Source organism: Somniosus microcephalus, chromosome 13, assembly GCF_052327205.1.
Source record: "Somniosus microcephalus isolate GS21.2 chromosome 13, FLI_Smic_1.0, whole genome shotgun sequence".
Taxonomy (NCBI): domain Eukaryota; kingdom Metazoa; phylum Chordata; class Chondrichthyes; order Squaliformes; family Somniosidae; genus Somniosus; species Somniosus microcephalus.
Window position 1 is genome coordinate 9,626,021 of NC_140999.1, and position 26,163 is coordinate 9,652,183.

The following is a 26,163-nucleotide window of genomic DNA, read 5'->3' on the forward strand; positions in this document are numbered from 1 at the left end:
GCCACAACTCAATGGAGACGGGACTACAACCCCGAAAGTTGTAGTCCCGCCTCCTCAATGAAAATCCAGCCCCAAGTCTTTGAACTCATGACAAAGCACCATCGTTGGAGCACCTTCACCACGAGTGCACCAATTGTTCAAGCAGAAAGCCCACCACCACCTTCTCTGGGCAACTAGAGATGGACAACAAATGCCGGCCTGGTCAGCATTTACCAAATCCCAAAAACAAGTTAAAAAAAAATGTAACTCGGACCTAAGGATCTCATGTAATCACTTTGGGAGGGACTCACTTCTTACCAACCTTCTGAGATAGTAGCTGTAAATCTTGCTGAAATCTTCAGTGTTTTAAAGAGCTGACTCAAGAGAAAAGGGAAAAAAAGACTTGCATCTCTACAGCGTCTTTCACAACTTTCCAAAGGCGCTTTACAGCCAATGAAGCACTTTTTGAAGTGTAGTCGCTGTTGTAATGTGGGAAATGCGGCAGCTAATTTGCGTACAGCAAGCTCCCACAAACAGCAATGTGATAATGACCAGATTATCTGTTTTAGTGATGTTAGGGTTAGATATTGACCCAGGAGAACTCCCCTGCCCTTCTTGCAGTAGTGCTGTGGGATCTTTTACGTCCACCTGAGAGAGCAGATGGGGTTTTGGTTTAACATCTCAACCGAAAGACGGCGCCTCCGACAGTGCAGCACTCCCTCAGTATTGTACTGAACCATACACCATTCACTTCTTCTATGTGGTATCCTCTCTGTCCAATCATATGCCACTTTCTGTGCATACCCCATCCTGTGTGTAACACACTCCCTCTATGAAGCACCCTCTAGTTACAAGCTTGAGTAACCGAGACTGCAAAATCCAGAAAGCGTTGCAGGACCTGGGATGTGATCCAACATACCCTCGGGTCCCATCATCAGATTGGAATATCTTTCATCGTATCTCAGGAGGTATCCCTTTCATCTTCAAATGGCAACAGAAAGCCTCTACATGAAAGGCACTGTCTGCCTCACAGGAAGGAAACTATTTTAAAAAGGGAATAAAATTCATGATCTGGTATTTATTATAAATGAGAACAAGGACAGTGGAACACTTTCCCTCAAGTATAATCTGATTTACAGTTTTACATTTACAAATGGGGACTGTAAATTGCAGGAGTTCCTCTATTGTAGCTTTTACCTCATGTGCTGGCAGTCGCTCCCGGCAAGACCAGCCTCCATCAATGATGGTGCTACTCTAAAGGTCCACCTATAGAGTTTATTTTATCCACGGTCCATAGGAGCAGCAACAATGTAAATACTACCTTGGATGTCAGCCTTGGCTCAGTTGGTGGCACTTTCGCTCCAGAGTCAGGAAAACGATGGTTCAAGCCCAGTGTTCCGTCTAATTTTTTTGGAGGGGGGGGGGGGGGGGAAGGGGGTGCGCGGTCCCTTTAATGGGCTGCACATCCCATTCAAGATTTCACGAATGCAGCTTAGCAGGAACGTTGTTCAAGCCCCATTCCAGAGACTTGAACACGCCATCCAGACAGACACTGGAATATCTATTATATATTAATAATAATCTTATGTCTGCATGCACTTCCTGCCGTTAATTTTTTGAGTTAACTTTCTCCATTATAAATTCCTATGTCAACATTTATAATGTTAAATGCCTATGTAAACTTGTCACGCTGTAATTACACCCTCCCACCAGTAGTGGTGCTGTAGCTTATAATGCAAAGACACATTGATGATCTACCACCTCTACTTCTTTGCTTCCCAGTCAGAGGTTTTGTTGGACAGAATGTTATGACTTTAAAATGGATTACGTCTGCACGCCCTGGTCCAGTTGTCCCCTTCGGTCAAACCCCCTTTCACCTGAAGATTACACTTGATCTTCACTCCTCGTGTGCAATGCCACAGGAGCTTGACTGGTAGAATATAAAAACTAAATACAAAATGCATGGCCCAACCTTCACAAATCCTATTTTAAGGATTTACGGTCGGTAACCAGAGGACACAGATTTAAGGTAACTGGCAAAAGAACCAGAGGGGAGATGAGGGGAAATGTTTTTACACAGCGAGTTGTTGTGATCTGGAATACGCTGCATGAAAAAGGTGGTGGAAGCAGATTCAATAGCAACTTTCCAAAGTGAATTGGATAAATACTTGAAAAGGAAAAATTTGCAGGGCTACGGGGAAAGAGCAGGGGAGTGAGACTAATTGGAGAGCTCTACCAAAGAGCCGGCACAGGCACAATGGGCCGAATGGGTTCCTCTGTGCGGTTCGATTCCGAGAAGAAAATGGCAGATCATTCATTCCTCCTGTCATTGTTGTTCGCCCCAGCCAAACGTGTGCTTGATGTGTGCCCGTCTCCGCCCTTTCCTCAGCTGATCTGCTGCTGAAACCCTCATCCATGACTTTGTTACCTCCAGACTTGACTATTCCAAAGCACTCCTGGCCGGCCTCACTAGTTCTACCCTTCATAAACTTGAGCTCATCCAAAACTCTGCAGCCCACGTCCTAACTCGCACCAAGTCCTGTTCACCCATCACCCCCTGTGCTCGCTGACCTACATTGGCTCCCGGTCCGGCAATGCCTCAAATTTAAAATTCTTGTGCTTCTTTTCAAATCCCTCCATGGCCTCACCCCTTCCCTATCTCTGTAATCTCCTCCAGCTCTACAATCCACCGAGATCTCTGCCCTCCGCCAATTCTGGCCTCTTGAGCATCCCCGATTTTAATCTGTTTTATACAGAGGAGCAGGTTTGAAATTATCTCTGGTAGCAGATCCCCTGGAAAGTCTCTACAGACCGCCAGGGGTCCGCGGACCCCAGTTTGAGAACCACTGCTGTAGAGGGATAATTGACTCGCACATTAACTGGCCATACAGCCGTTTTCATTCCCTCCAACCCTGCAGTTCTGTTTCTTGCATTGCTGCGATCTTCAGTTTGTCTCCTTCATCCTGTCCGCTGCAATCTTAGCCCTTTCCTTCTGTGACTGTATACTTGCTTTCATCTGCAGTTTTCTATCTATCATTTCATGGTGTCAGCTGTGGCTCAGTGGGTAGCATAGAAACATAGAAGATAGGAGCAGGAGTAGGCCATTCAGCCCCTCGAGCCTGCTCCGCCATTCAATGAGATCATGGCTGATCATCCAAATTCAGTACCCTGTCCCTGCTTTCTTCCTGTATCCCTTGATCCCTTTAGCTTTAAGAAATATATCCAACTCCTTCTTGAATATATTTAATGAATTGGCCTCTACTGCCTTCTGTGGTAGAGAATTCCACAGGTTCACCACTCTCTGGGTGAAGAAATTCCTCCTCATCTCTGTCCTAAATGGCTTACCCCTTATCCTTAGACTGCGACCTCTGGTCAGGGAGTCCAGAACCATCGGGAACATCCTTCCTGCATCTAGTCTGTCCAGTCCTGTCAGGATTTTATAAGTTTCAATGAGATCCCCTCTCATTCTTCTAAACTCCAGTGAGTACAAGCCCAATCGACCCAATCTCTCCTCATACGTCATTCCTACCATCCCAGGTATCGGCCTGGTGAATCTTCGCTGCACTCCCTCCATGGCAAGAACATCCTTCCTCAGATAAGGCAACCAAAACTGCACACAATACTCGAGGTGTGGTCTCACCAAGGCCCTGTACAACTGCAGCAAGACATCCTTGTTCCTGTACTCAAATCCTCTCGCTACGAAGGCCAACATATCATTTGCCTTCTTAACCGCCTGCTGCACCTGCATGCTTACCTTCAGCGACTGGTGCACAAGGACACCCAGGTCTCGTTGCACTTCCCCTTCTCCCAATCTATTGCCATTCAGATAATAATCTGCCTTCCTGTTTTTGACACCAAAGTGGATAACCTCACATTTATCCACGTTATATTGCATCTGCCATGCTTCTGCCCAATCACCCAACCTGTCCAAATCATCCTGGAGTTTCTCGGCATCCTCCTCACAGCACACACGCCCTCCCAGCTTTGTGTCGTCTGCAAACTTGGAGATATTACACCTAGTTCCCTCGTCTAGATCATTAATATATATTGTGAATAGCTGGGGTCCAAGGACCGATCCCTGCGGTACCCCACTAGTCACTGCCTGCCATTCGGAAAAAGACCCGTTTATTCCAACTCTTTGCTTTCTGTCTGCCAACCAGTTCTCTATCCAAGTCAATACCTTGCCCCCAATCCCATGTGCCTTAACTTTACATGCTAATCTCTTATGCGGGACCTTATCGAAAGCCTTTTGAAAGTCCAAATACACCACATCCAATCGTTCTCCCGTATCTATTTTACCAGTTACATCCTCAAAAAATTCCGGTAGATTAGTCCAGCACGATTTACCTTTTGTAAATCCATGTTGGCTTTGTCCGATCCTGTCACTGTTTTCCAAGTGCGCTGCTATTACATCTTTTATAATGGACTCTAGCATTTTCCCCACTACCAATGTCAGGCTTACCAGTCTGTAATTCCCCGTTTTCTCGCTACCACCTTTCTTGAATAGTGGGGTAACATTAGCTACCCTCCAATCCATGGGTACTGTTCCAGATTCTATGAAATGTTGGAAGATGATCAGCAATGCACCTACTATTTCTAGGGCCACTTCCTTAAGTACCCTAGGATGTAGATTATCAGGCCCTAGGGATTTAGTGGCCTTCAATCCCATCAATTTCCCTAACAATACTGATTTATTTCAGTTCCTCCCTTTCATCAGACCCTATGTTCCCCGGCATCTCTGGGAGGTTATTTGTGTCCTCCTTTGTGAAGACAGAACCAAAATATGTATTTAATTGGTCTGCCATTTCTTTGTTCCCCATTATAAATTCCCCTGATTCTGACTGCAAGGGACCTACGCTTGACTTCACCAATCTTTTTCTCTTCACATATCTATAAAAGCTTTTACAGTCAGTTTTTATGTTCCCTGCAAGCTTACTCTCATACTCTATTTTCCCCTTCTTAATTAATCCCTTTGTCCTCCTTTGTTGAATCCTAAACTGCTCCCAATCCTCAGGTTTACTGCTTTTTCTGGCCAATTATATGTCCTCTCCTTGGATCTTATGCTATCCCTAATTTCCCTTGTTAGCCACGCTTGAGTCACCTTTTTTGTTTTATTTTTATGCCAAACTGGGATGAACAAATGCTGTAGTTCACTTGCCCTCTTGCCTCGGAGTCAGAAGGTTGTGGGTTCAAGTCTCACTTCAGAGACTTGAGCACAAAATCTAGGCTGACACTCCCAGTGCAGTGCTGAGGGAGGTGCTGCATTGTTGGAGGTGCCGTCTTTTCTGTGAGATGCTAAACCGAGGCCCCGTCTGCCCTCTCAGGTGGATGTAAAAGATGCCATTTGAAGAAGAGCAGGGGGAGTTATCCCCGGTGTCCTGGCCAATATTTATCCCTCAATCAACATCACTGAAGCAGATGATCTGGTCATTATCACATTGCTGTTTGTGGGAGCTTGCTGTGTGCAAATTGGCTGCCATGTTTCCTACATTACAACAATGACTACACTTCAAAAAAAGTACTTCATTGGCTGTAAAGTGCTTTGGGACATCCAGAGGTTGTGAAAGGCGCTATATAAATGCAAGACTTTCTTTTATTACAGAATCACAGAAACCCCACAGTGCAGATAGAGGCCATTTCGGCCCATCGAGCCTGCACCGACACATATCCCACCCGATCCCCGTAACCCCTACACCAACACATATCCCACCCTATCCCTGTAACCCCATGCATTTAATCCCCCTAACACTAAGGGTCAATTTATCATAGCCAATCAACCTAACCCGCACATCTTTGGACTGTGGGAGGAAACCGGAGCAAACCCACGCAAACACGGGGAGAATGTGCAAACTCCACACAGACAGTCGCCCGAGGCTGGATTCGAACCCGGGTCCCTGGCGCTGTGAGGCAACAGTGCTAACCACTATGCCACCGTGCTTCCCATTACTCAGGATGCGGGTGACGCTGCCAAGCCCGTATTTATTCCCCGTCCTTAGTGGTTCTGAGCAAGTGGTGGGCCGCTTCCTTCTCGAACCGCTGCAGTCTTCATGGGTCATGTCGCTCCTACAATACCATTAGGTGGGGAATTCCACACACTGGCCCAGTAATGAAGGGACGGCACCAAATACAGGTCCAAATTAGTATGGTGCGCTACCTTGAGGGGGACGTGGAGGTGATGGTGTTTCCAAAACATTGCTGCTCTTGTCCTTCTCAGCGGTAGCTGTCTCAGGGAGAGATGTGTTGTTGAAGTAACCTTGGTGACTTACTGCGGTGCATTCTGCAGCTCGTACATACTGCAATCCCAGTGCGCTGATGGTCAGCTCGATAACGGGGGCTTCTTCACCCCAAGAAGATTATTTTTCTTTTTTTAAATTATTTTGCCCATGCCAGTTCTCTGAAAAAGCTTTCAACTTAGTCCCTTTCGCCATATGCTATCAATTTTTTCTTTTTCACCTATTTATACATTTCGCTTTTGAAAGCTATTATGGATTCTGCTTCCATCGCTGATTCTGGTTGTATGCCAAGCCCTAACAACCCTCTGGGTTAAAAAAAAAAAAATCTTCTAACCTCTCCCTTTGTTCTTTTCGTGATGAAAAAGGTACATTAAGCAATTAGGAATGCAAATGGCATGTTGGCCTTTATTGCAAGGGGGTTGGAGTATAAGAGTAAGGAAGTCTTGCTACAAATTGTACAGGGCCTTGGTGAGACCACACCTGGAGTACTGGGCACAGTTTAGATCTCTAGATCTAAGGAAGGATATACTTGCCTTGGAAGCGGTGCAATGAAGGTTCACTAGATTGATCCCTAGGATGAGAGGGTTGTCCTATGAGGAGAGATTGAGTAGATTGGGCCGATACTCTCTGGAGTTTAGAATGAGAGGTGATCTCATTGAAACATACACGATTCTGAGGGGGATTGACAGGGTAGATGCTGAGAGGTTGTTTCCCCTGGCTGGAGAGTCTAGAACTAGGGGGCATAGTCTCAGGATAAGGGGTCGGCCTTTTAAGACTGAGATGAGGAGGAATTTCTTCACTCAGAGGGGTTGTGAATCTTTAGAATTCTCTGCCTCAGAGGGCTGTGGAGGCTCAGTCATTGAGTATATTCAGGACAGAGATCGATAGATTTTTGGATGCTAAGGCAATCAAAGGATATGGGGATCGTGCAGGAAAGTGGAGTTGAGGTAGAAAATCAGCCATGATTTTATTGAATGACGGAGCAGGCTTCTCCTGCTCCTATTTATTGTGTTCTTAAACTTATTCCCTCTAATTGGATGCTCTGACTGTCAATCATCCCGCTCCCGCCAGATTTAAGGGAAAGCTCGCTAAGTACACGAGGGAGAATAAATAAAAGGATATGCTGAGAGGGCGAGATGAAGCAGGGTGGGAGGAGGCTCGTGTGGAGCATAAACACCGGCATAGACCAGTTGGGCTGAATGGCCTGTTTCTGTGCTGTAACTTCTATGTAATGCTAGTTACCGACTCACCAATCGGTGGAAATAGCGTATCGGAAACCTCAGAATTTCACACATCTCTAGCAGATCTCCTCTTAAACTTCTTTGTCCTAATGGATGTTCTAATTCTCCTGCAATGGCAACACAGTGCCACTCTATTGCCAGACACCATAAGAACATAACACATAGGAGCAGGAGTCGGCCATTTGGCCCCTCGAGTCTGCTCCGCCATTCAATAAGATCTGATCTTGGCCTCAACTCCACTTCCCTGCCCACTCCCCGTAACCCTTGGCTCCCTTATCATTCAAAAATCTGTCTATCTCCACTTTAAATATATTCAATGACCCAGCCTCCACAGCTCTCTGGGGAAGAGAATTCCAAAGATTCACGACCCTCAGAGAAGAAATTCCTCCTCATTTCCGATTTAAAAGGGTGCCCCCTCATTCTGAAACTATGCCCCCTAGTTCGAGATTCCCCCATGAGGGGAAACATCCTCTCTGCATCTACCCTGTCAAGCCCCTTCAGAATCTTATATGTTTCAATAAGATCCCCAATGAGTATAGGCCCAACCTGCTCAACCTTTCTTCATAAGGCAACCCCCTTCATCTCAGGAATCAACCTCGTGAACCTTCTCGGAACAGCTCTAGTGGGGCTCAGTGGAAGTGATGTAGCCTGGAGTGGTTTTGATTTAGTAGAATTGTCAAAGCAGGTTTCTGATGCTATAGTTGTGAAACTGCTGTGAAGATTTTAGAAGAGAAAAAAAAAGCAGTATTTAAGACTGCACCAGGGATTGGGGGGTGGGACAGGGGTGGGGGGCACAGTTGTGAATGATAGACTTGAGGATTTAGGGCTTTTTTCAGTGGAGCAGAGACTGTTAAGGAGTAAGGAAAGAAAGAATGAAAGAAAGAAAGACTTGCATTTATATAGTGCCTTTCATGACCTCAGGACATCCCAAAGCGTTTTACAGTAAATTAAGTATTTTTTGAAGTGTGGTCACTGTCGTAGTGTAGTGAAATGCAGCCGCCAATTTGCGCACAGCAAAATCCCACAAATAGCATTTAGATAATGACCGGATAATCTGTTTCTTTGACCAAGCTTTTGGTCATCTGCCCTACTATCTCCTTATGTGGCTCGGTGTCAAATTTTGTTTGATTACGCTGCTGTGAAGCACCTTGGGGCTTTTTACGATGTTAAATGTGCTATACAAATACAAGTTGTTGTTGTTGTTTGATTATTAGTGATGTGGGGAGTCATCCAGGGTTCCCATTCCAGGGACACTGGCTGGAAACTGCACATTTGTGGAGAGTAGCTGGGAACAAAATTGGATGCCCTCCACAGTCCAATAGTCTACTGCCATTCATTGTGGGGCTACTTGGGCAAGACACTGGTTGGCTGCTGTTACTCACCCAGCGAGAGTCACAGCCTTCAGGACAAGAGCGGAGAAAAGGGGGAATAAAACGATGCGGTTACTTTTTGTCGGAGGTGCCGCCCTTCAGATGAGACTGTGAATCCAGGCCCTTTCTGCCCATTCTGTTGCTTCAAGTGGATGATAAAGATGTCATGGCTACTATCTGAAGAAGATCCGAGGGCTCGCCCAATGTCCTGGCCATCACTCTTCCCTCAACCAACATAAAAAAAAACGTGCATTTATGTAGCACCTTTCACAACCACCAGACGTCCCAAAGCATTTTACAGCCAATTAAGTACTTTTTTTGAAGTGTAGTCACTGTTATAATGTAGGAAACGTGGCAGCCAATATGTGCACAGCAAGCTCCCACACACAGCAATGTGATAATGACCAGATAATCTGTTTTAGTGATGTTGATTGAGGGATAGATATTGGCCAGGAGACCGGGGATAACTCCCCAGCTCTTCTTCAAAATAGTGCCCGTGGGATCTTTTACACCCACCTCAGGGGCCTCAGTTTAACATCTCATCCAAAAGACGTCACCTCGGAGCGTGCAGCACTCCCTCAGTACTGTACTGGAGTGTCGGTCTGAATTGTTGTGCTCAAGTCCCACTCCAGGGACTTGAGCACAACAATTCAGACCGACACTCCAGCACAGTACTGAGGGAGTGCTGCACGCTCCGAGGTGACATCTTTCGGATGAGATGTTAAACCGAGGCCCCGTCTGCCCTCTGAGGTGGATGTAAAAGATCCCACGGGCGCTATTTTGAATATTGCTCAAGTCCCTGGAGTGGGACTTGAACCCACAACCTTCTGACTCCGAGGCGAGGGTGCTGCCCACTGAGCCACAGCTGACACTCGCCCACAAAAATATGCTTAACCGGTCTTTCATCTCACAACTGTTTATGGGTGTTGCTGGTACAGAATGGTTGACGTATTAGCCTATGTAACAAGAGTCACTGCACATTGTGTGACGCACTGAGATGTTTCAATACGTCAAGGCACTATATGAATCAAGAGGTTCAAATGACATAAACCACACAAGCAAAGCTCAGTTTGTGAATATTGCAAAGCCACTGGTATGCTATATAACACATCGGTTCCCACCTTAATTTCTTGCTCATTGTACAGTATAGTTTAAGAACCCGTTGTGGATGTAGAGCCTGACATTGTGTGCAGTGGCTTGTCTTCTGAAGTTTGAAGGGAGCACAGCCGTGCTGGTCAGGGCCAAAGTCCTCAGGTGGCTGAGATCACATGACAAGAAGCTCCGATTACACAGGGCAATTGGTGCCATTTAAGGGCAACCGCCTACCCACTAAATATTATGAACCATTACGCAATCTATCTAGTAACTTTGCCACAGCATATTAGAAGATTTTTTTTACATAAAAATTGAGAGTCCCTAACATCAGGGGTGAGCTGTACTGAGAGAGCATATACCCATTTTAACACATGGAGCTGGATTTGTGGGTTTTATTTTCCCAAAGCACGAGATGCACAAGAGCAGATTATGATTTATAAATCACAAAATGAGAGAATCTCAATCCAAGAGGCCTATTTTAGCTCAACAGACCCAAATCTGGCCAAAAATTCAGCGTCTGCTCTGACATCGTATTCCATTGTACATTAATGAGCATCAACAGCAGTCAAATAAAGCCTCAGTTTGTTACATTATTGGTCAGATTATACACTATTATCTATAAATATATTGATTCAGAATGCAACTAAAATAAATACTTACACATATATAATAAAACATATATAGATAGAGAGATTAGATATCCATATATAATAGAGATAGATAGATAAGAGAGAGCGAGGTGTGAGAGAGAGAGAGATAGATAGCTGAGAGAGAGAGAGATAGCTGAGAGAGAGGAGAGATAGCTGAGAGAGAGGAGAGATAGATAGATAGATAGAGAGGAGAGATATAGATAGAGAGGAGAGATAGATAGATAGATAGATACAGAGAGACAGATAGAGAGAGAGACAGATAGAGAGAGAGACAGATAGAGAGAGAGAGAGAGAGAGAGACAGACTGTGTATATGTATCTACATAGGTATGTAGGTAGAGTGAGAGTTTTAATATATGTTCAGGCCAGCTTTTCTTATGTTAAAAACACACAGATGCGGAATTGGTATTTTGCTTGACAATATAAAGGGGCACAAACACTGACTCACTCACTGACCTGGAAAAGGTAACGCGAAGCCGCCTTCCGTAGGAGGGTCCATCCCACGGCACAAACCAGGAACAAAAGCCCCTCGGTAGCGGTGAGGGAGGCGTTTTCCAGCAGGGTCCGTCTCGACAGCTCAAATCCGCAGTCCCCGCACTCCGCAATCGCAGTGTTCATGCGAGTGAAGCTTTTGAGCAGCACCTCGCCATAACCAGGCATCGGCTGCACCATCCTGACAACCTGCTTGCGAGCGCCAGCCTCCATCTAACACCGATTCCCCAATGGATTAACAAAAAAATATTATATTAGTCCCCAGGAATTGGTCACAGAAAAAAAAGACTCCACTGTAAACCCTTAATAAAGAAATCAGAGTCAAAGGAAAGGGATACTTTCCCTTGGGGTGAACACGAAACAATGTATCTGATTCTCAGCGATCTTCCAGCTTTAAACAATGCGATTGTTTACAACTGGATACAAAGTATTTCCCGGGAATGTTGCAATTTATTGCCCCGGACTAGTCGCTTCATGAATCAAATCTGGATCTCGCTGGGGTTGTACATTAAACGATTCTGAGACTCCCACTCGGGTCCACTTCACAAAATAAAAATCGACACAAAGTGCAACGGTTGAGAAATCCCCGGTCCATTAAATATTCATTAACAATGAATGTAATCCTCTTGGTTTTAAGACTTCTGCTGAGCAATTTGGTCTCGCAGCTTCCCAGCCTCACTTGCCCTTGTAGTTTCGCCCCGCTCGTCAGTTTCGCCCGCTGCCGGGTCAGTTTCTGGTTCAAGCCCCCTCTCCCACCAGCTCCTTATTCTCTGCCGGTTGCTGCAGTGTATCCGCGCATCTGAAACACAAGCAAAAGATCCAGATTTGACAGTCTGGTCACGTTTCTTTTCTTCACACACACAAAACAGCAGAATGACTCCGCCTTTACAGTCCGATCACGTTCAGATAGTACCGAGACCCGCCCACAGCCAGAGAAAGATGCACAGCTCGCCCAATCCGTGTGAGCCGTCAATCTGCAGCACTTAAACGTCACGCTCAAATCCCTTCACAGGACCCTTCCTTATCCCCCACCCCCCACACTTACAATAAGGTAAGGGGGGTGGGGGAGCGTATACATGCCTTGTGATTACTGAACACCGTCCCGCCCCCTCACCCGAGCCACAGCTTGCTGCTTGCCTGGAGACGGTCAGGGGAGCATAGGGGGGAGGCGCGGGAACGGACCATATCTTGGTGCCCAATATGTAACAACATGTCACAACCTAAGGAACATTGAGTGACTAACGAGCACACCCATAGCATATATACGCTAAAAATGTTTAAATCAATACCGAATGTACCCAACGACTGTTTTAAATTAAAACTGAATGCACCCAACGAGGGTCAACGACTGTTTAAATTAATACTGTCTGTACCCAACGAGGGTCAAAAACGTTTGACACCTACAGAATGTTGGAAACCTGTACTTTTTGTTATGTAAGCTTTGGCAACATGGTTCCCTGTAAACTTTTATGCCAATAAAGCATTTGAATTGAATTGAATTGATTAGAAGTATATCAGCTGGTCCTTCATAGTCGCTGGATCAAAATCGTGGAACTCCCTCCCTAACAGCGCTGTGGGAGCACCTTCAGCACACGGACTGCAGCGGTTCAAGAAGGTGGCTCACCACCACCTTCTCAAGGGGCAATTGGGGAATGGGCAATAAATGCTGGCCTTGCCAGTGACGCCCACATCCCATAAACAAAAAGAAAAACTGTGAATGCTGAAATAAAAGACTTGCATTTCTATAGCACCTTTCACGCTCTCAGGACATCCCAAAGGGCTTTACAGCCAATGAAGTACTTTTTTTTTTTGAAGTGTAGCCACTGTTGTAATGTAGGAAACACAGCAGCCAATTTGCGCACAGCAAGCTCCCACAATCAGCGATGTGATAATGACCGGATAATCTGTATTAGTGATGTTGGTTGAGGGATTAATATTGTCCAGGTGACCAGAGATAAGCCCCCTGCTCTTCTTCGAAATAGTGCCGTGGGATTGGTTTAATATTCTTGTTTGTTGTCTGAGCACTGGCGAGAAGATGCGAAGCGAAGAGCTCGGAGCAGCAGATCGATGCACTCCAAACCAAGGCCGGTCAATTTCTCTTTCGAGCTACATTCCAATGAGATTGGCAAATTCCTTCAATTTCAATGCTTGTTCCGAGGATAAGAACATAAGAACTAGGAGCAGGAGTAGGCCATACGGCCCCTCGAGCCTGCTCCGCCATTCAATAAGATTGCGGCTGATCTTCGACCTCAACTCCACTTTCCCGCCCGTTCCCCATACCCCTCGATTCCCCTAGACTCCAAAAATCTATCGATCTCAGTCTTGAATATACTCGACAACTGAGCATCCACAGCCCTCTGGGGGCAGAGAATTCCAAAGATTCCCCACCCTCTGAGTGAAGAAATTCCTCCTCATCTCAGTCTTAAACGGCTGACCCCTTATCCCGAGATTATGCCCCCTGGTTCTAGACTCTCCAGCCAGGGGGAAACAACAGGAGGAGGGAAGGCTAGCTCTGGTGGGAAACAGGTGTGGCAGGACCAAGCATGTCGGTACCAGCTCAGGCTCCCGCATCAACAGTAGCATAACAGCAGAACCAAGTCCATTGACTGCCATCTCCTTCCTCTTTTAAAAGGCACCATTTTCCTGGCCAATATTTATCCCTCAATCAACATAACAAAAACAGGTTATCTGGTCATTATCACATTGCTGTTTGTGGGAGCTTGCTGTGCACAAATTGGCTGCCGCATTTCCTACATTACAACAGCGACTATACTTCAAAAAATACTTCATTGGCTGTAAAGTGCTTTGGAACGTCCGGTGGTTGTAAAAGGCGCTATATAAATGCAAGTCAGTCTTTTTTTTTTCCATTTAATTCTTGGTGGTCCTGCTCCACACCACCCTCTCCTCCCCCCCACCCCTTCAGCCACCCAAGTGATTGAAGCCAATAATGTCAATGTCCCAGTGCAGCGTTGAGCATCATAATTCGATGCAATGGTTTGTTTCGATGTGTCAATTATTATGCTTCTGTGATTGGTTATTTGCTGCAACCGTCATGTTTCTACTGCTGCTTGTTTGGTGTGTAAGGAAGTAAGGAAATGGTGGGGTATCGTCATGGATACCAGCCCGAGCTCACTCAGTGCTTTCATAGGAACAGGAGGGGCCGTTCAGCCCATTGAGCCTGTTGCACCATTCAGTTAGATCATGGATGATCTGTATCTTAACTCCATCTACATTGCCTTGGTTCCATAACACTTAATACCCTAGCCCAACAAACATCTAACATCTCTGGACTAGATGGAACTTGGCTGCACAGATTCTAGAAAAAAGACTTGCATTTATTATAGCGCCTTTCACGACCTCAGGATGTCCCAAAGTGCTTTACAGCCAATTAAGTACTGTTTGAAGTGTAGTCACTGTTGGAACATAGGAAACGTGGCAGCCAATTGCACACAGCAAGCTCCCACAAACAGCAATGTGATAATGACCAGATAATCTGTTTTAGTGATGTTGGTTGAGGGATAAATATTGGCCAGGACACCGGGGAGAACTCCCCTGCTCTTTTTCGTAATAGTGCCATGGGATCTTTTCCGTCCACCTGAGAGAGCAGATGGGGCCTCGGTTTAATGTCTCATTCAAAAGACGGCACCTCTGACAGTGCAGCACTCCCTCAGCACTGCACTGGCAGTGTGAGCCTAGATTTGTGTGCTCAAGTCTCTGGAGTGGGACTTGAACCCACAACCTTCTGACTCGGGCGAGAGTGCTACCCACTGAACCACGGGTGACACAATCATTATATCGTGAATAGTTGGGTTCTGCTCAGGAAGTTCTGCTCGAGCGCAATAACAGTTTCAGAGTCGGACTCAGAATTGGCTCTTTGTAGTTCTGGCCTTTCCATTTTAGACCGGAGCTTAAATTACAAACTATGAATCCCCTCATGTACTACAGGTAGACTATCCTTTATCCGAAAACCTCGGGACCAGCCGTGTTTCGGTTTTCGGAAAATTTCGGATTTCGGAAGGTATTTTATAAGACTGGGAAATTTGTCGGGGGTGGGGGTCGGCGGGGGGGGGGGGGGGGGGGGGGAAAGAGAAAAGAATATCGGACAGGCCGCTGCAGCTATCGGACGGGCCACTGTATTGTTGGGTTGGCTCGGCCTGCAATCTCCTACCCAGGAGGGAACTCAGTGACCCTCTGCCCTGCTCAGCATAAGTCGTGCGCCACTCTGGTCATGTCGTGCGCACGACTTACGCTGAACGAAAAAACCTTCGGTTTTTAGAGGGTTTTGGTTTTCGGAAGTTCGGATAAAGGGTAGTCTACCTGTATAGCAATTGGAGGTTTGGTTATAATCAACTGTGTGGGATAAATGGAAAGAGTCCTCAATTATTCAAACTTTCCATTATTGAAACTAACCCATTTTCAGATTAAGAAAAAAAAAAAAATTTTAAAAATCGAACATTAAGAAATCCACTAAGTAGATAAACATCAGCACTATTACAGTGGCCATTAATGTGGTACCTTTTATTTGTAAATTATGAATAAAAATTATTTAACAAATGAATAAAACAGGACAGATGCGATCATGACTCAGCTAATGGAGCCGATTAGTTCAGTTACATGCACACAGCTGTAAAAAGGCTCGGGTTGTAAAACAAAACAGTCAGTAGTACTCGTTATATAACCAGCGGGAGGGTTATTGAAGCCCACCTCCCTTTCAAGCCTTGGCAAGCAGGTAGGGCGCTACACACACACTTTGGGGCTTCCATTCACAGCCTCTCGGAATCGGTAGCTCCTCTGAATCACAGGCCGGACATCATCCTGCAAAACAGAATAATTTATCTGGTTGTACAGCCACAGAGAAAGAGGGGTTAAATAACAGAAAGTCAACAAGGTCGTTTACATTGATCACCACAACCATCGACTCGAGTTTTCATTCTGGCCTGAGGCAAAGTTAAAAGGAGCTGCATCATCGCAAGCTTGATGCCCAGAATGGGACGCTACGGAGATACAAGAGGGGAGGGTGGAAGGAACACAAGAAATCAGAGCAGGAGTCGGCCATTCGGCCCCTCGAGCCTGCTCCGCCATTCAATGAGATCACGGCTGATCTTCGACCTCAGCTCCACTTTCCAGCCCGGTCCCCATATCCCTCGATTTCCTTAGTGTCCAAAAATCTATCAATCACTGCCTTGAATATACTCAATAATTGAGCCTCCACAGCCCTCTGGGGTAGAGAATTCCAAACATTCACAACCCTCAATGAAGAAATTTCTCAACTCAATCCGAAACAGCCGATCCCTTATCCTGAGACCATGACCCCTAGTTCTAGACTCTCCAGCCAGGGGAAACAACCTCTCAGCAGCCACCCTGTCGGAGGTGCCGTCTTTTGGTTGAGATATTAAACCGAGGTCCCGTCTGCTCCCTCAGGTGGACGTAAAAGATCCCATGGCACCATTTCGAAGAGGAGCAGGGAAGTTCTCCCCGGTGTCCTGGGGCCAATATTTATACCTCAATCAACATAACAAAAACAGATTATCTGGTCATTATCACATAGCTGTCTGTGGGAGCTTGCTGTGCGCAATATGGCTGCCGCATTTCCTACATTACAACAGTGACTACACTTCAAAAGTACTTCATTGGCTGTAAAGCGCTTTGGGACATCATGAAAGGCGCTATAGAAATGCAAGTCTTTCTATTTTCTTTTTGAATGGGGGCAAGGGGCAAATCACCTCTCAATTGCCTTCACACTAACTGTAGCAGCTGGTCATACAGGACCATTGGTAACTACAAAGCTGCCTGACTGCCCTCTTGGTTTGGGAATTGCGTGTAACAAGAGGTGATGGACAATTAAATGGGAAGAAAATAAATAAAACATTAAACTTTAGTCACCCAATTCATTTTCTAAGGCTAGGCCCACTAGAGACAACAACATCTTGCATTTATATAGTGCCTTGAACGTAGTAAAAAGGCCCAATATTATCGAACAAAATTTGACACCGAGCCACATAAGGAAATACATGGGACTGGGGGCAAGGTATTGACTTGGATAGAGAACTGGTTGGCGGACAGAAAGCAAAGAGTTGGAATAAACGGGTCGTTTTCCGAGTGGCAGGCAGTGACTAGTGGGGTACCGCAAGGATCGGTCCTAGGACCCCAGCTGTTCACAATATATATTAACGATCTGGACGAGGGAATTGGATGTAATATCTCCAAATTTGCAGATGACACAAAGCTGGGTGGGAGGGTATGCTGTGAGGAGGATGTCATGAAACTCCAGTACGATTTGGACAGGTTGGGTGATTGGGCAGAAACATGGCAAATGCACTATAATGTGGATAAATGTGAGGTTATCCACTTTTGGTGGCAAAAACAGGAAGGCAGATTATTATTTGAATGGCAATAGATTGGGAGAAGGGGAAGTGCAAAGAGACCTGGGTGTTCTTGTGCACCAGTCGCTGAAGGTAAGCATGCAGGTGCAGCAGGCAGTTAAGAAGGCAAATGGTATGTTGGCCTTCGTAGCGAGAGGGTTCGAGTACAGGAACAAGGATGTCTTGCTACAGTTGTACAGGGCCTTGGTGAGACCACACCTTGAGTATTGTGTGCAGTTTTGGTTGCCTTACCTGAGGAAGGACGTTCTTGCCATGGAAGGAGTGCAGCGAAGATTCACCAGGCTGATACCTGGGATGGCAGGAATGATGTACGAGGAGAGATTGTGTCGATTGGGCTTATACTCACTGAAGTTTAGAAGATTGAGAGGGGATCTCATCGAAACCTATAAAATTCTGTCAGGCCTGGACAGACTAGATGCAGGAAGGATGTTTCTGATGGCTGGGGAGTCCAGAACCAGGGGTCATATTCTAAGGATAAGGGGTAAGCCATTTAGGACTGAAATGAGGAGGAATTTCTTCACCCAGAGAGTGGTGAACCTGTGGAATTCTCTGCCACAGAGGGCGGTGGAGGCCAATTCATTAAATATATTCAAGAAAGAGTTGGATATATTTCTTAAGGCTAAAGGGATCAAGGGATATGGGGAGAAGGCAGGGACAGGGTACTGAATTTGGATGATCAGCCATGATCGCACTGAATGGCGGAGCAGGCTCGAGGGGCCGAATGGCCTACTCCTGCTCCTATCTTCTATGTTTCTATTAGGACAGAGCTTGGTCATAGAGGTAGTTTTTAAGGAGCGTCTTAAAGGAGGAGAGAAAGGTTGGGAGACGGAGAGGTTTAGAGAGGGAACTCCAGAGCTGAGGGCCCAGGCAGCTGGAGGCACGGCCACCAATGGTGGAGCGATGAAAATCGGGGATGTGCAAGAGGCCAGAGAGAAGAAATATCAATCTTGGATTCCCAGCAACACATACCAGTTCTGCCAGTTTCTGCAAGAATGGGATGAGTTTCCGCAGCTCCTGGTCTCTTGGATCTTTGAACCAGCTTTTGATTTGGATTCCATTTGCAATCTAGGAAGAGAAATTGGAAAGTTTCTAAAAGCCCACCCACTGTGGATTGGTCGGACAGCACGCAGAACCTCACTGAGTGTGGCATTACTGCCCTGAAGTGTGGGGTTCAAAGCTAGGAGCTTTCTCTATTAAAATCAGATCAATTGTTTTCAGATATCAAGACCAACAGTGCTCCGGCTCCAACATTTTGTGCTATGGGCAGGTAGGATATTAGTTCCTGCCCAAGATTCCCACACCCCCAATATCACGAGCACCTGCTGCCCTCTTGTGTCTCCGCTGGACTATCATGGAGAGGTGCGCAACAACAACAACCAACAAAAACAACACACAACAACCACCAGTATTTATATAGCGCCTTTAACGTAGTAAAATGTCCCAAGGCGCTGCACAGAAGTATTTTAAGACAAAAAATTTGACACCGAGTCACATAAGGATAAATTAGGGTAGGTGACCAAAAGCTTGGTCAAAGAGGTCGGTTTTAAAGAGTGTCTTAAAAGGAGGAAAGAGAGGCGAAGAGGTTTAGGCAGGGAATTCCAGAGCTTAGGGCCCAGGCAACAGAAGGCACAGCCATCAATGGTTGAGCGATTATAATCAGGGGAGCTCAAGAGCGCAGAATTAGAGGAGCGCAGATATCTCGGGGGGGGGGGGGGGGGTTGTGGGGCTGAAGCAGATTACAGAGATAGGGAGGGGCGAGGCCATGGAGGGATTTGAAAACAAGGATGAGCACAGAGCTCCGTGATTTACCACAGACAGCAAGCAAAACACTGCATACAGTTTCAACTCTAAGTTAAATTAAAGTTCCCCCTCTTCTCCCTTCAACATATGCTCTCTGTCAGTGCATTGCAAGGATCCTGCAGAAAACATGGTTGGACAGACCCAACCCACGACAATGCGAGTCAACAAACTCTCAGAAGACCCAAGGAATTAAAGCCACCACCCCCAGATGGAGAGAAGAGAGTACTGAGTGACAGCCAGCCCACAGGCTTGAGTGTGGGATCTAAACTCCTCGGGTCAGTCACAAACAAAACAACGTCTTTTCACTGTTCACAGCCCTGAAATATAACTATAATTGGAGTCTGATTCCAATTCGATCAAGTTAATCCAATGTGATTGCTGTCCCTTTGAGTTTCGTCTCACTTCTGTTCCCAACCCAGTTCACATCACGGGTATCTGATTTCCAGATACATTCATCGTGGGTTCTCCTGATTAGAAGTGACTGGTGATTTGAAAATGATCTTTAAGCCTCAATTTATATTGAAAGGAGCTGGTTTTAAGGAGCACAAATATCAGAGAAACCAATCAATCAGAAATATGGATACCCTCCTGCTATCTTTCAAGTGTGCAACATATGCTGGTCTACAATTCCATGCGCACCTGCTGCCCTCTAGTACCTCAAGAGGCCATCCAGGCATGAGCCTAGTCAAAGAGCTATTTGAACATGTGAGGCATCACAGCTGACCCTCATTGATGATCTCACTCAACATCCAGACACATGCACTTCCAAGCAGGGGGTCACTAGATAGTGATCACAAGTGGGAATTGTGCTTAATTTCTCCCTTCCTGCCCCAGGATTAATTATAGCAGCCTCACCACTGCCTTTGCAATCATCAGCGAACTCAAAGACAAGGGATTAAAAGCGACTTTCCTGTTCTATGCGGCGCAGTTCCACATTGGTTCCGCGCGCAAATGCACGAGACATTGGAAGACCTGACAGAACAAGGTCCTAAACTGAACCGGCTCTGCTCCCTCCCTCGCACTGACAGAGAGCGTATGTTGAAGGGAGAAGAGGGGGAACTTTAATTTAACCTGGAGTTGAAGCCGTATGCGGTGTTTTGCTTGCTGTCTGTGGTAAATCACGGAGCGCTGTGCTCATCCTTGTTTTCATATCCCTCCATGGCCTCGCCCCTTCCTATCTCTGTAATCACCCCACCCCATGCAAAGACACCGTTAATTCAGATCAAATTGTTGAACAACTACAAGAACAGAAAAACAATTGGACAAGTTAGGACTCTTCCGTCTTGGAAAGAGATGTCCCAGAAACATAGAGCAGGAGTAGGCCATTCGGTCCCTCAAGCCTGCTCCGCCATTTAATGAGATCATGGCTGATCATCCAAGTTCAGTACCCTGTCCCTGCCTTCTCCCCATATCCCTTTAGCCTTAAGAAATATATCTAACTCCTTCTTGAATATATTTAATGAATTGGCCTCAACTGCCTTCTGTGGTAGAGAATTCCACAGGTTCACCACTCTCTGGGTGAAGAAATTCCTCCTCATCTCTGTCCTAAATGGCTTACCCCTTATCCTTAGACTGTGACCCCTGGTTCTGGACTCCCCCACCATCGGAAACATCCTTCCTGCATCTAGTCTGTCTAGTCCTGTTAGAATTTTATAAGTTTCAATGAGATCCCTTCTCATTCTTCTAAACTCCAGTGAGTCTAAGCCCAATTGACCCAATCTCTCCTCCTACATCATTCCTGCCATCCCAGGTATCAGTCTGGTGAATCTTCGCTGCACTCCCTCCATGGCAAGAACATCCTTCCTCAGGTAAGGTGACCAAAACTGCACACAATACTCAAGGTGTGGTCTCACTAAGGCCCTGTACAACTGCAGCAAGACATCCTTGTTCCTGAACTCGGAAGATACAGAAGATACATAAAGTGAACCTAGAACAATTCCTTCAGTCACGTCAGCAGACCAGAGGGCGCAGGTTCAGGGTCGTAAAGAACATGTTTAGGACAGAGACCAGGAAGGATAGTTGAGGCCAGGACACTGGACTCATCCAAGTAAACAGCCAGTTCCGTGGGTTGGAAGACAGTAGAGTTGGTATTCTAGATGATGGGATCTTCAATGTTCTTCCTGGGGTTGCACTGAGCCATATAAACCAGGAAGATTCCAGGTTCAATCCTGCCCCCTGCCCCCACCCAGTTTTAGCAGATCTCATGTAGGGCAGTAATTGGGTATTATAATTGACCCAGGGTTCACCCCCCACCCACCCCTTCCATTTCCATCTCCATCCAGTGCTGGAACATTCACATGAATGTCAGGTGCAGACAGGATAGGGCTCAACTGTGATGCCAGTCATGGTTGAATAGTCAGGGTTCCCCACGCAGCGGTGACGGCGTGAATCTAACTTGTGCACCTCAACGACACAGTACATGATGACAGAGCTATGGTTACTCAAACAAGACAATTTCAATCAACACTAAAATATCTCCATGGAACAATATAATAAAATTATCACATACCTGACAAGCAAAAGCCTCAGCAGAGCTGTCTACAATAACCGTCCTGGCCAGATCCCTGCCAAGGACCGTCAGTTCCCGGATGTAGTTCCCCTGGACACAGACGCAGTGTTTCCGATACAGACGATGCCTGCAACAATTTGAGTTTCACTGATGAGGGACATTTTACTCAATTCCTCCATTTAAATGAGTCAAGCGCGTGAATCATTCTAAACTTACCCATTGACTTTCTCCAACCAATTTCATACAACACAGCAGGATCAGTGACAACCCAGTTATTGGTTTTGAGATTTTTTTTTAATTCATTCTTGGGATACGGATGTCGCTGGCATTTATTGCCCATCCTTAATTTGCCCTGGAGAAGGTGGTGGTGAGCCGCCTCCTTGAACCGCTGCAGTCTGTGTGGTGAAGGTGCTCCCACAGTGCTGTTAGCGGGGGAGTTCCAGGATTTGGACCCAGTGACGGTGAAGAAACGGCTGATATATTTCCCACTCAGGATGGTGTGTGACTTGGAGGGGCACTCGGAGGTGGTGGTATTCCCATTGCACCTGCTGCCCTAGGTGGAGGAGGTAGCAGGTTTGGGAGGTGTTACCAGATTCCTTTCTGAAAAGCTAAATTCTATTGAAGGCAAACGTGCAAGTGCCCCACAAGCTCAGTTTGCATTGTCTAATGTGGAACTAGGTCAAAAAGACCAAGTTCAGTCCTTGATCTTAGCTAGGAGGGCAATAGAGGACTCGGTGCCCCTGAACCGGGAGAGGAGTTGGCCAACATCCTCACTCCTGGTCACCATCCAGTGACATACGGCACAGAAACAGGCCATTCGGCCCAACCAGTCCATGCCGGCGTTTATGCTCCACTCGAGCCTCCTCCCGTCTTTCCTCATCTAACTCTATCAGCATAACCCTCTATTCCCTTCTCCCTCATGTGCTTTTCTAGATTCCCCTTAAATGCATCGATACTATTCGCCTCAACCACTCCCTGTGACAGCGAGTTCCACATTCTCACCACTCTCTGGGTAAAGAAGTTTCTTCTGAATTCCCTATTTCTGGGTGACTATCTTATATTGATGGGCTCTAAATTTGCTCTTCCCCACAAGTGGAAACACTCTCTGTGTGTCTACTCTATCAAAACCTTTCATAATCTTATAGACCTCTATTAGGTCACCCCTCAGCCTTCTCTTTTCAAAAGAGAGACCCAGCCTGTTCATCCTGATCTGATAGGTATAACCTCACATTTCTGGTATCATCCTTGTAAATCTTTTTTGCACCCTCTCCAGTGCCTCTATGTCCTTTTTATAATATGGCGACCAGAACTGTACGCAGTACTCCAAGTGAAAGGCTTCCCGCACAAGTGTGAACTACTTGCCTGATAATCCGCCGGTGTGGGTCCAATATATCCAGCAGTTTGTCAGTGTAATCCTTCGTAGCAGAAGTGAACAGGATAATCTATTGGAGAAAGAGGCATTGGATTAGGATAGGGTGTGGACCATTGACCTGCCAAGGCTCTGCCAAAAATTAAGGCGTTAGTTCAAAACCATAATTTCGCATCTTGAATTCCAAAACCTCTGTCCTACTACTGAGAGACAAATGGACACAGTCACCATCACAGAGAAGGTGGGGAAGGGACGAAATACTTGGATATGTACTTGAAGTACCGTAACCTACAGGGCTATGGACCAAGTGCTGGAAAGTGGGATTAGGCTGGAGAGCTCTTTCTCGGCTGGCACAGACACGATGGGCCGAATGGCCTCCTTCTGTGCTGTAAATTTCTACGATTAGGAAAGAGCTTGGCGATTCGCTGTGGGCTCGTCGCACACACCTCTCGGCAGCTAGCTTAAAACATTATTTCTGGCTCCTTCAATGCCTGGTGTTGTACTGAGCCAAAGAAACCAGGACGATGCCCGGTTTAATCCCCCACCACCATCACACCCCCCCCCCCCACCCCGGCACCTTAGCAGGTCCCAAGTGGGGCAGTAATTGGGTATTATAATTGACCCAGGGTCCCCTCCCCATCTCATCCAGTGCAGGATAGTACATAAACGTCAGGTGCTGACAGGATAGGGCTCAACTGTGATGCCACTCTTTGTTGAATAGGCAGGGTTACCCATGAAGAATGGCCACTATGGTGAAGTAGTGGAGCACAGCCAGCACTTGTCGAACCACGGGCTACATTTCCTGCCAGTTCATAGTCAATAGGCTAACAATCTAGCCCCATATGAGACAACGCCACTGGTGGTGAGGAGGGGAGAAGGAAAATAGATTCTAGGGGGGAATCAAAAAAAAGTTAACTGTTGACTTCGTTAAGCTCCTGTAATATTTTTCCTCAGACAGATGACATGGTATCTGCAAGCCAAGGTTTACACAATTTCCTTCTCTCATCTTCGTCCCAATTCCCCCCTCCAATTTAGACACATTGGGTTAATTAATGCACTCAAGAAAACTTCGAGACACAAAATCTGGCCTGGTACTAACCATGACAGTCGATCAATATAAAAATCTACCTGGCCCCAAATGGACGCATTTTTGTTTGCTGCCTATCCCAGGAGATCACAAAGCTGCTGGAGTGCAGGAAATGTTTAGTTGCGATGCTCCACGCACCATGAGGTGTGGGGCAGGCTTGATGGGCCAGCTGGTTTTTTTCATGTTCGTATGTTCAATGGTTTCATAAGAACACAAGAACATAAGAATTAGGAGCAGGATTAGGCCATCCGGCCCCTCGAGCCTGCTCCGCCATTCAATAAGATCATGGCTGATCTTCAACCTCAATACTTTCTTGCCCGATCCCCATATCCCTTGATTCCCCTAGAGTCCAAAAATCTATCGATCTCAGCCTTGAATATACTCAACGATTCAGCATCCTCTGGGGTAGAGAATTCCAAAGATTCACAACCTTCAGAGTGAAGAAATTTCTCATCAGTCTTAAATTGCCAACCCCTTATCCTGAGATTGTGACCCCTAGTTCTAGGCTCTCCAGCCAGGGGAAACAGCCTCTCAGCATCTACCCTGTCAATCCCCCTCAGAATTTTATATGTTTCAATGAGGTCACCTCTCATTCTTCTGAACTCGAGAGTATAGGCCCAATCTACTCAATCTCTCCTCATAGGACAACCCTCTCATCCCAGGAATCAATCTTGTGAACATTTGTTGCACTGCCTCAGGTATGGTGTGGAGATGCTGGTGTTGGACTGGGGTGGACAAATGTAAGAAGTCACACAACACCAGGTTATAGTCCAACAGTTTTATTTGAAATCACAAGCTTTCGGAGCACTGCTCCTTCGTCAGGTGAAGTGGAGAGATGCATAAAGACACAACTTATATAGTCAGAGAATAATGCCAGATGATTACAGGTAATCTTTCTAACTGCCATTTATCACACCTCGGCAGAGAGATAATCACAGCGATCAATGGTGTGAATGGTGTCCAAACAGGTTAGTCAGGAAAACATTACATCAAAGAACAATGAGGTGGGGTCACAAGGGGTCAAATGTTGCAGATGCTGGGGTCTAATGTTGCAGATGCTGGGGTCTGTATGAAAAACAAAAAACAGACAAAAAAACATTTTTTTGCTGGAAATCACAGCAGGTCCAGCCGCATCTGCGTAGAGAGAACAAGCCAACGGCGACTCGAGTCTGGACGACCCTACGTCAGGTGGGGTTACATGTAGCATGACATGAACCCAAGATCCCGGTTGAGGCCGTCCTCATGAGTGCGGAACTTGGCCATCAGTTTCTGCTCTACGATTTTGCGTTGTCGTGTGTCTCGAAGGCCACCTTGGAGAATGCTTACCCGAAGATCGGAGGCTGAATCTCCTTGACTGCTGAAGTGTTCCCCGATACACGATATCAACAAGTTCCATCCCACCATCAAACTCACCATGGACTACTCCTCAGAATCGGTTTCATTCTTGGACACACGAATCTCCATCAAAGACGGACACCTCAGCACTTCACTCTACCGCAAGCCCACAGACAACCTCAGGATGCTCCACTTCTCCAGCTTCCACCCTAACCACGTTAAAGAAGCCATCCCCTATGGACAAGCCCTGCGAATACACAGGATCTGCTCAGACGAGGAGGAATGCGATGGACACCTACAGACGCTGAAAGATGCCCTCGTAAGAACGGGATATGACGCTCGACTCGTCGAGTGACAGTTCAGACGGGCCACAGCAAAAAAATCGCATAGACCTCCTCAGAAGACAAACACGGGACACAACCAACAGAGTGCCTTTCATCGTCCAGTACTTCCCCGGAGCAGAGAAACTACGCCATGTTCTTCGCAGCCTTCAACATGTCATCGATGACGACGAACACCTCGCTAACGCCATCCTCACACCTCCACTACTCGCCTTCAAACAGCCGCCTCACCTCAAACAGACCATCGTTCGCAGCAAATTACCCAGCTTTCAGGAGAACA

General features: G+C 46.3%; 2 protein-coding genes across 6 annotated transcripts in view; both read right to left on the reverse strand.

Annotated features, from left to right (window-relative positions):
* cers1 (ceramide synthase 1) overlaps positions 1-11,987 on the reverse strand; it is a 48,646-nt gene extending 36,659 nt beyond the window's left edge. The window contains exon 1 of the mRNA XM_086004465.1: positions 11,024-11,987. Within this exon, the coding sequence (XP_085860591.1) occupies positions 11,024-11,272 (249 nt within the window). The 5' untranslated portion in view covers positions 11,273-11,987. The remainder of the gene's footprint in view (positions 1-11,023) is intronic.
* Positions 11,988-15,545: 3,558 nt separating this feature from the next.
* Positions 15,546-26,163, reverse strand: part of LOC147108039 (CTD small phosphatase-like protein 2-B) — a 31,126-nt gene continuing 20,508 nt past the window's right edge. For 4 of the 5 annotated variants that reach the window (XM_086004470.1, XM_086004468.1, XM_086004466.1 and 1 more), the window contains 5 exons: positions 23,114-23,193; positions 21,752-21,878; positions 18,412-18,507; positions 15,957-16,053; positions 15,785-15,874 (listed from right to left, as the gene is read on the reverse strand). In XM_086004470.1, the coding sequence (XP_085860596.1) occupies positions 15,873-15,874; positions 15,957-16,053; positions 18,412-18,507; positions 21,752-21,878; positions 23,114-23,193 (402 nt within the window). In that variant the 3' untranslated portion in view covers positions 15,785-15,872. Of the gene's footprint in view, positions 15,875-15,956; positions 16,054-18,411; positions 18,508-21,751; positions 21,879-23,113; positions 23,194-26,163 lie in introns of all 5 variants that reach the window. The other variant, XM_086004467.1, reaches the window with a different exon arrangement.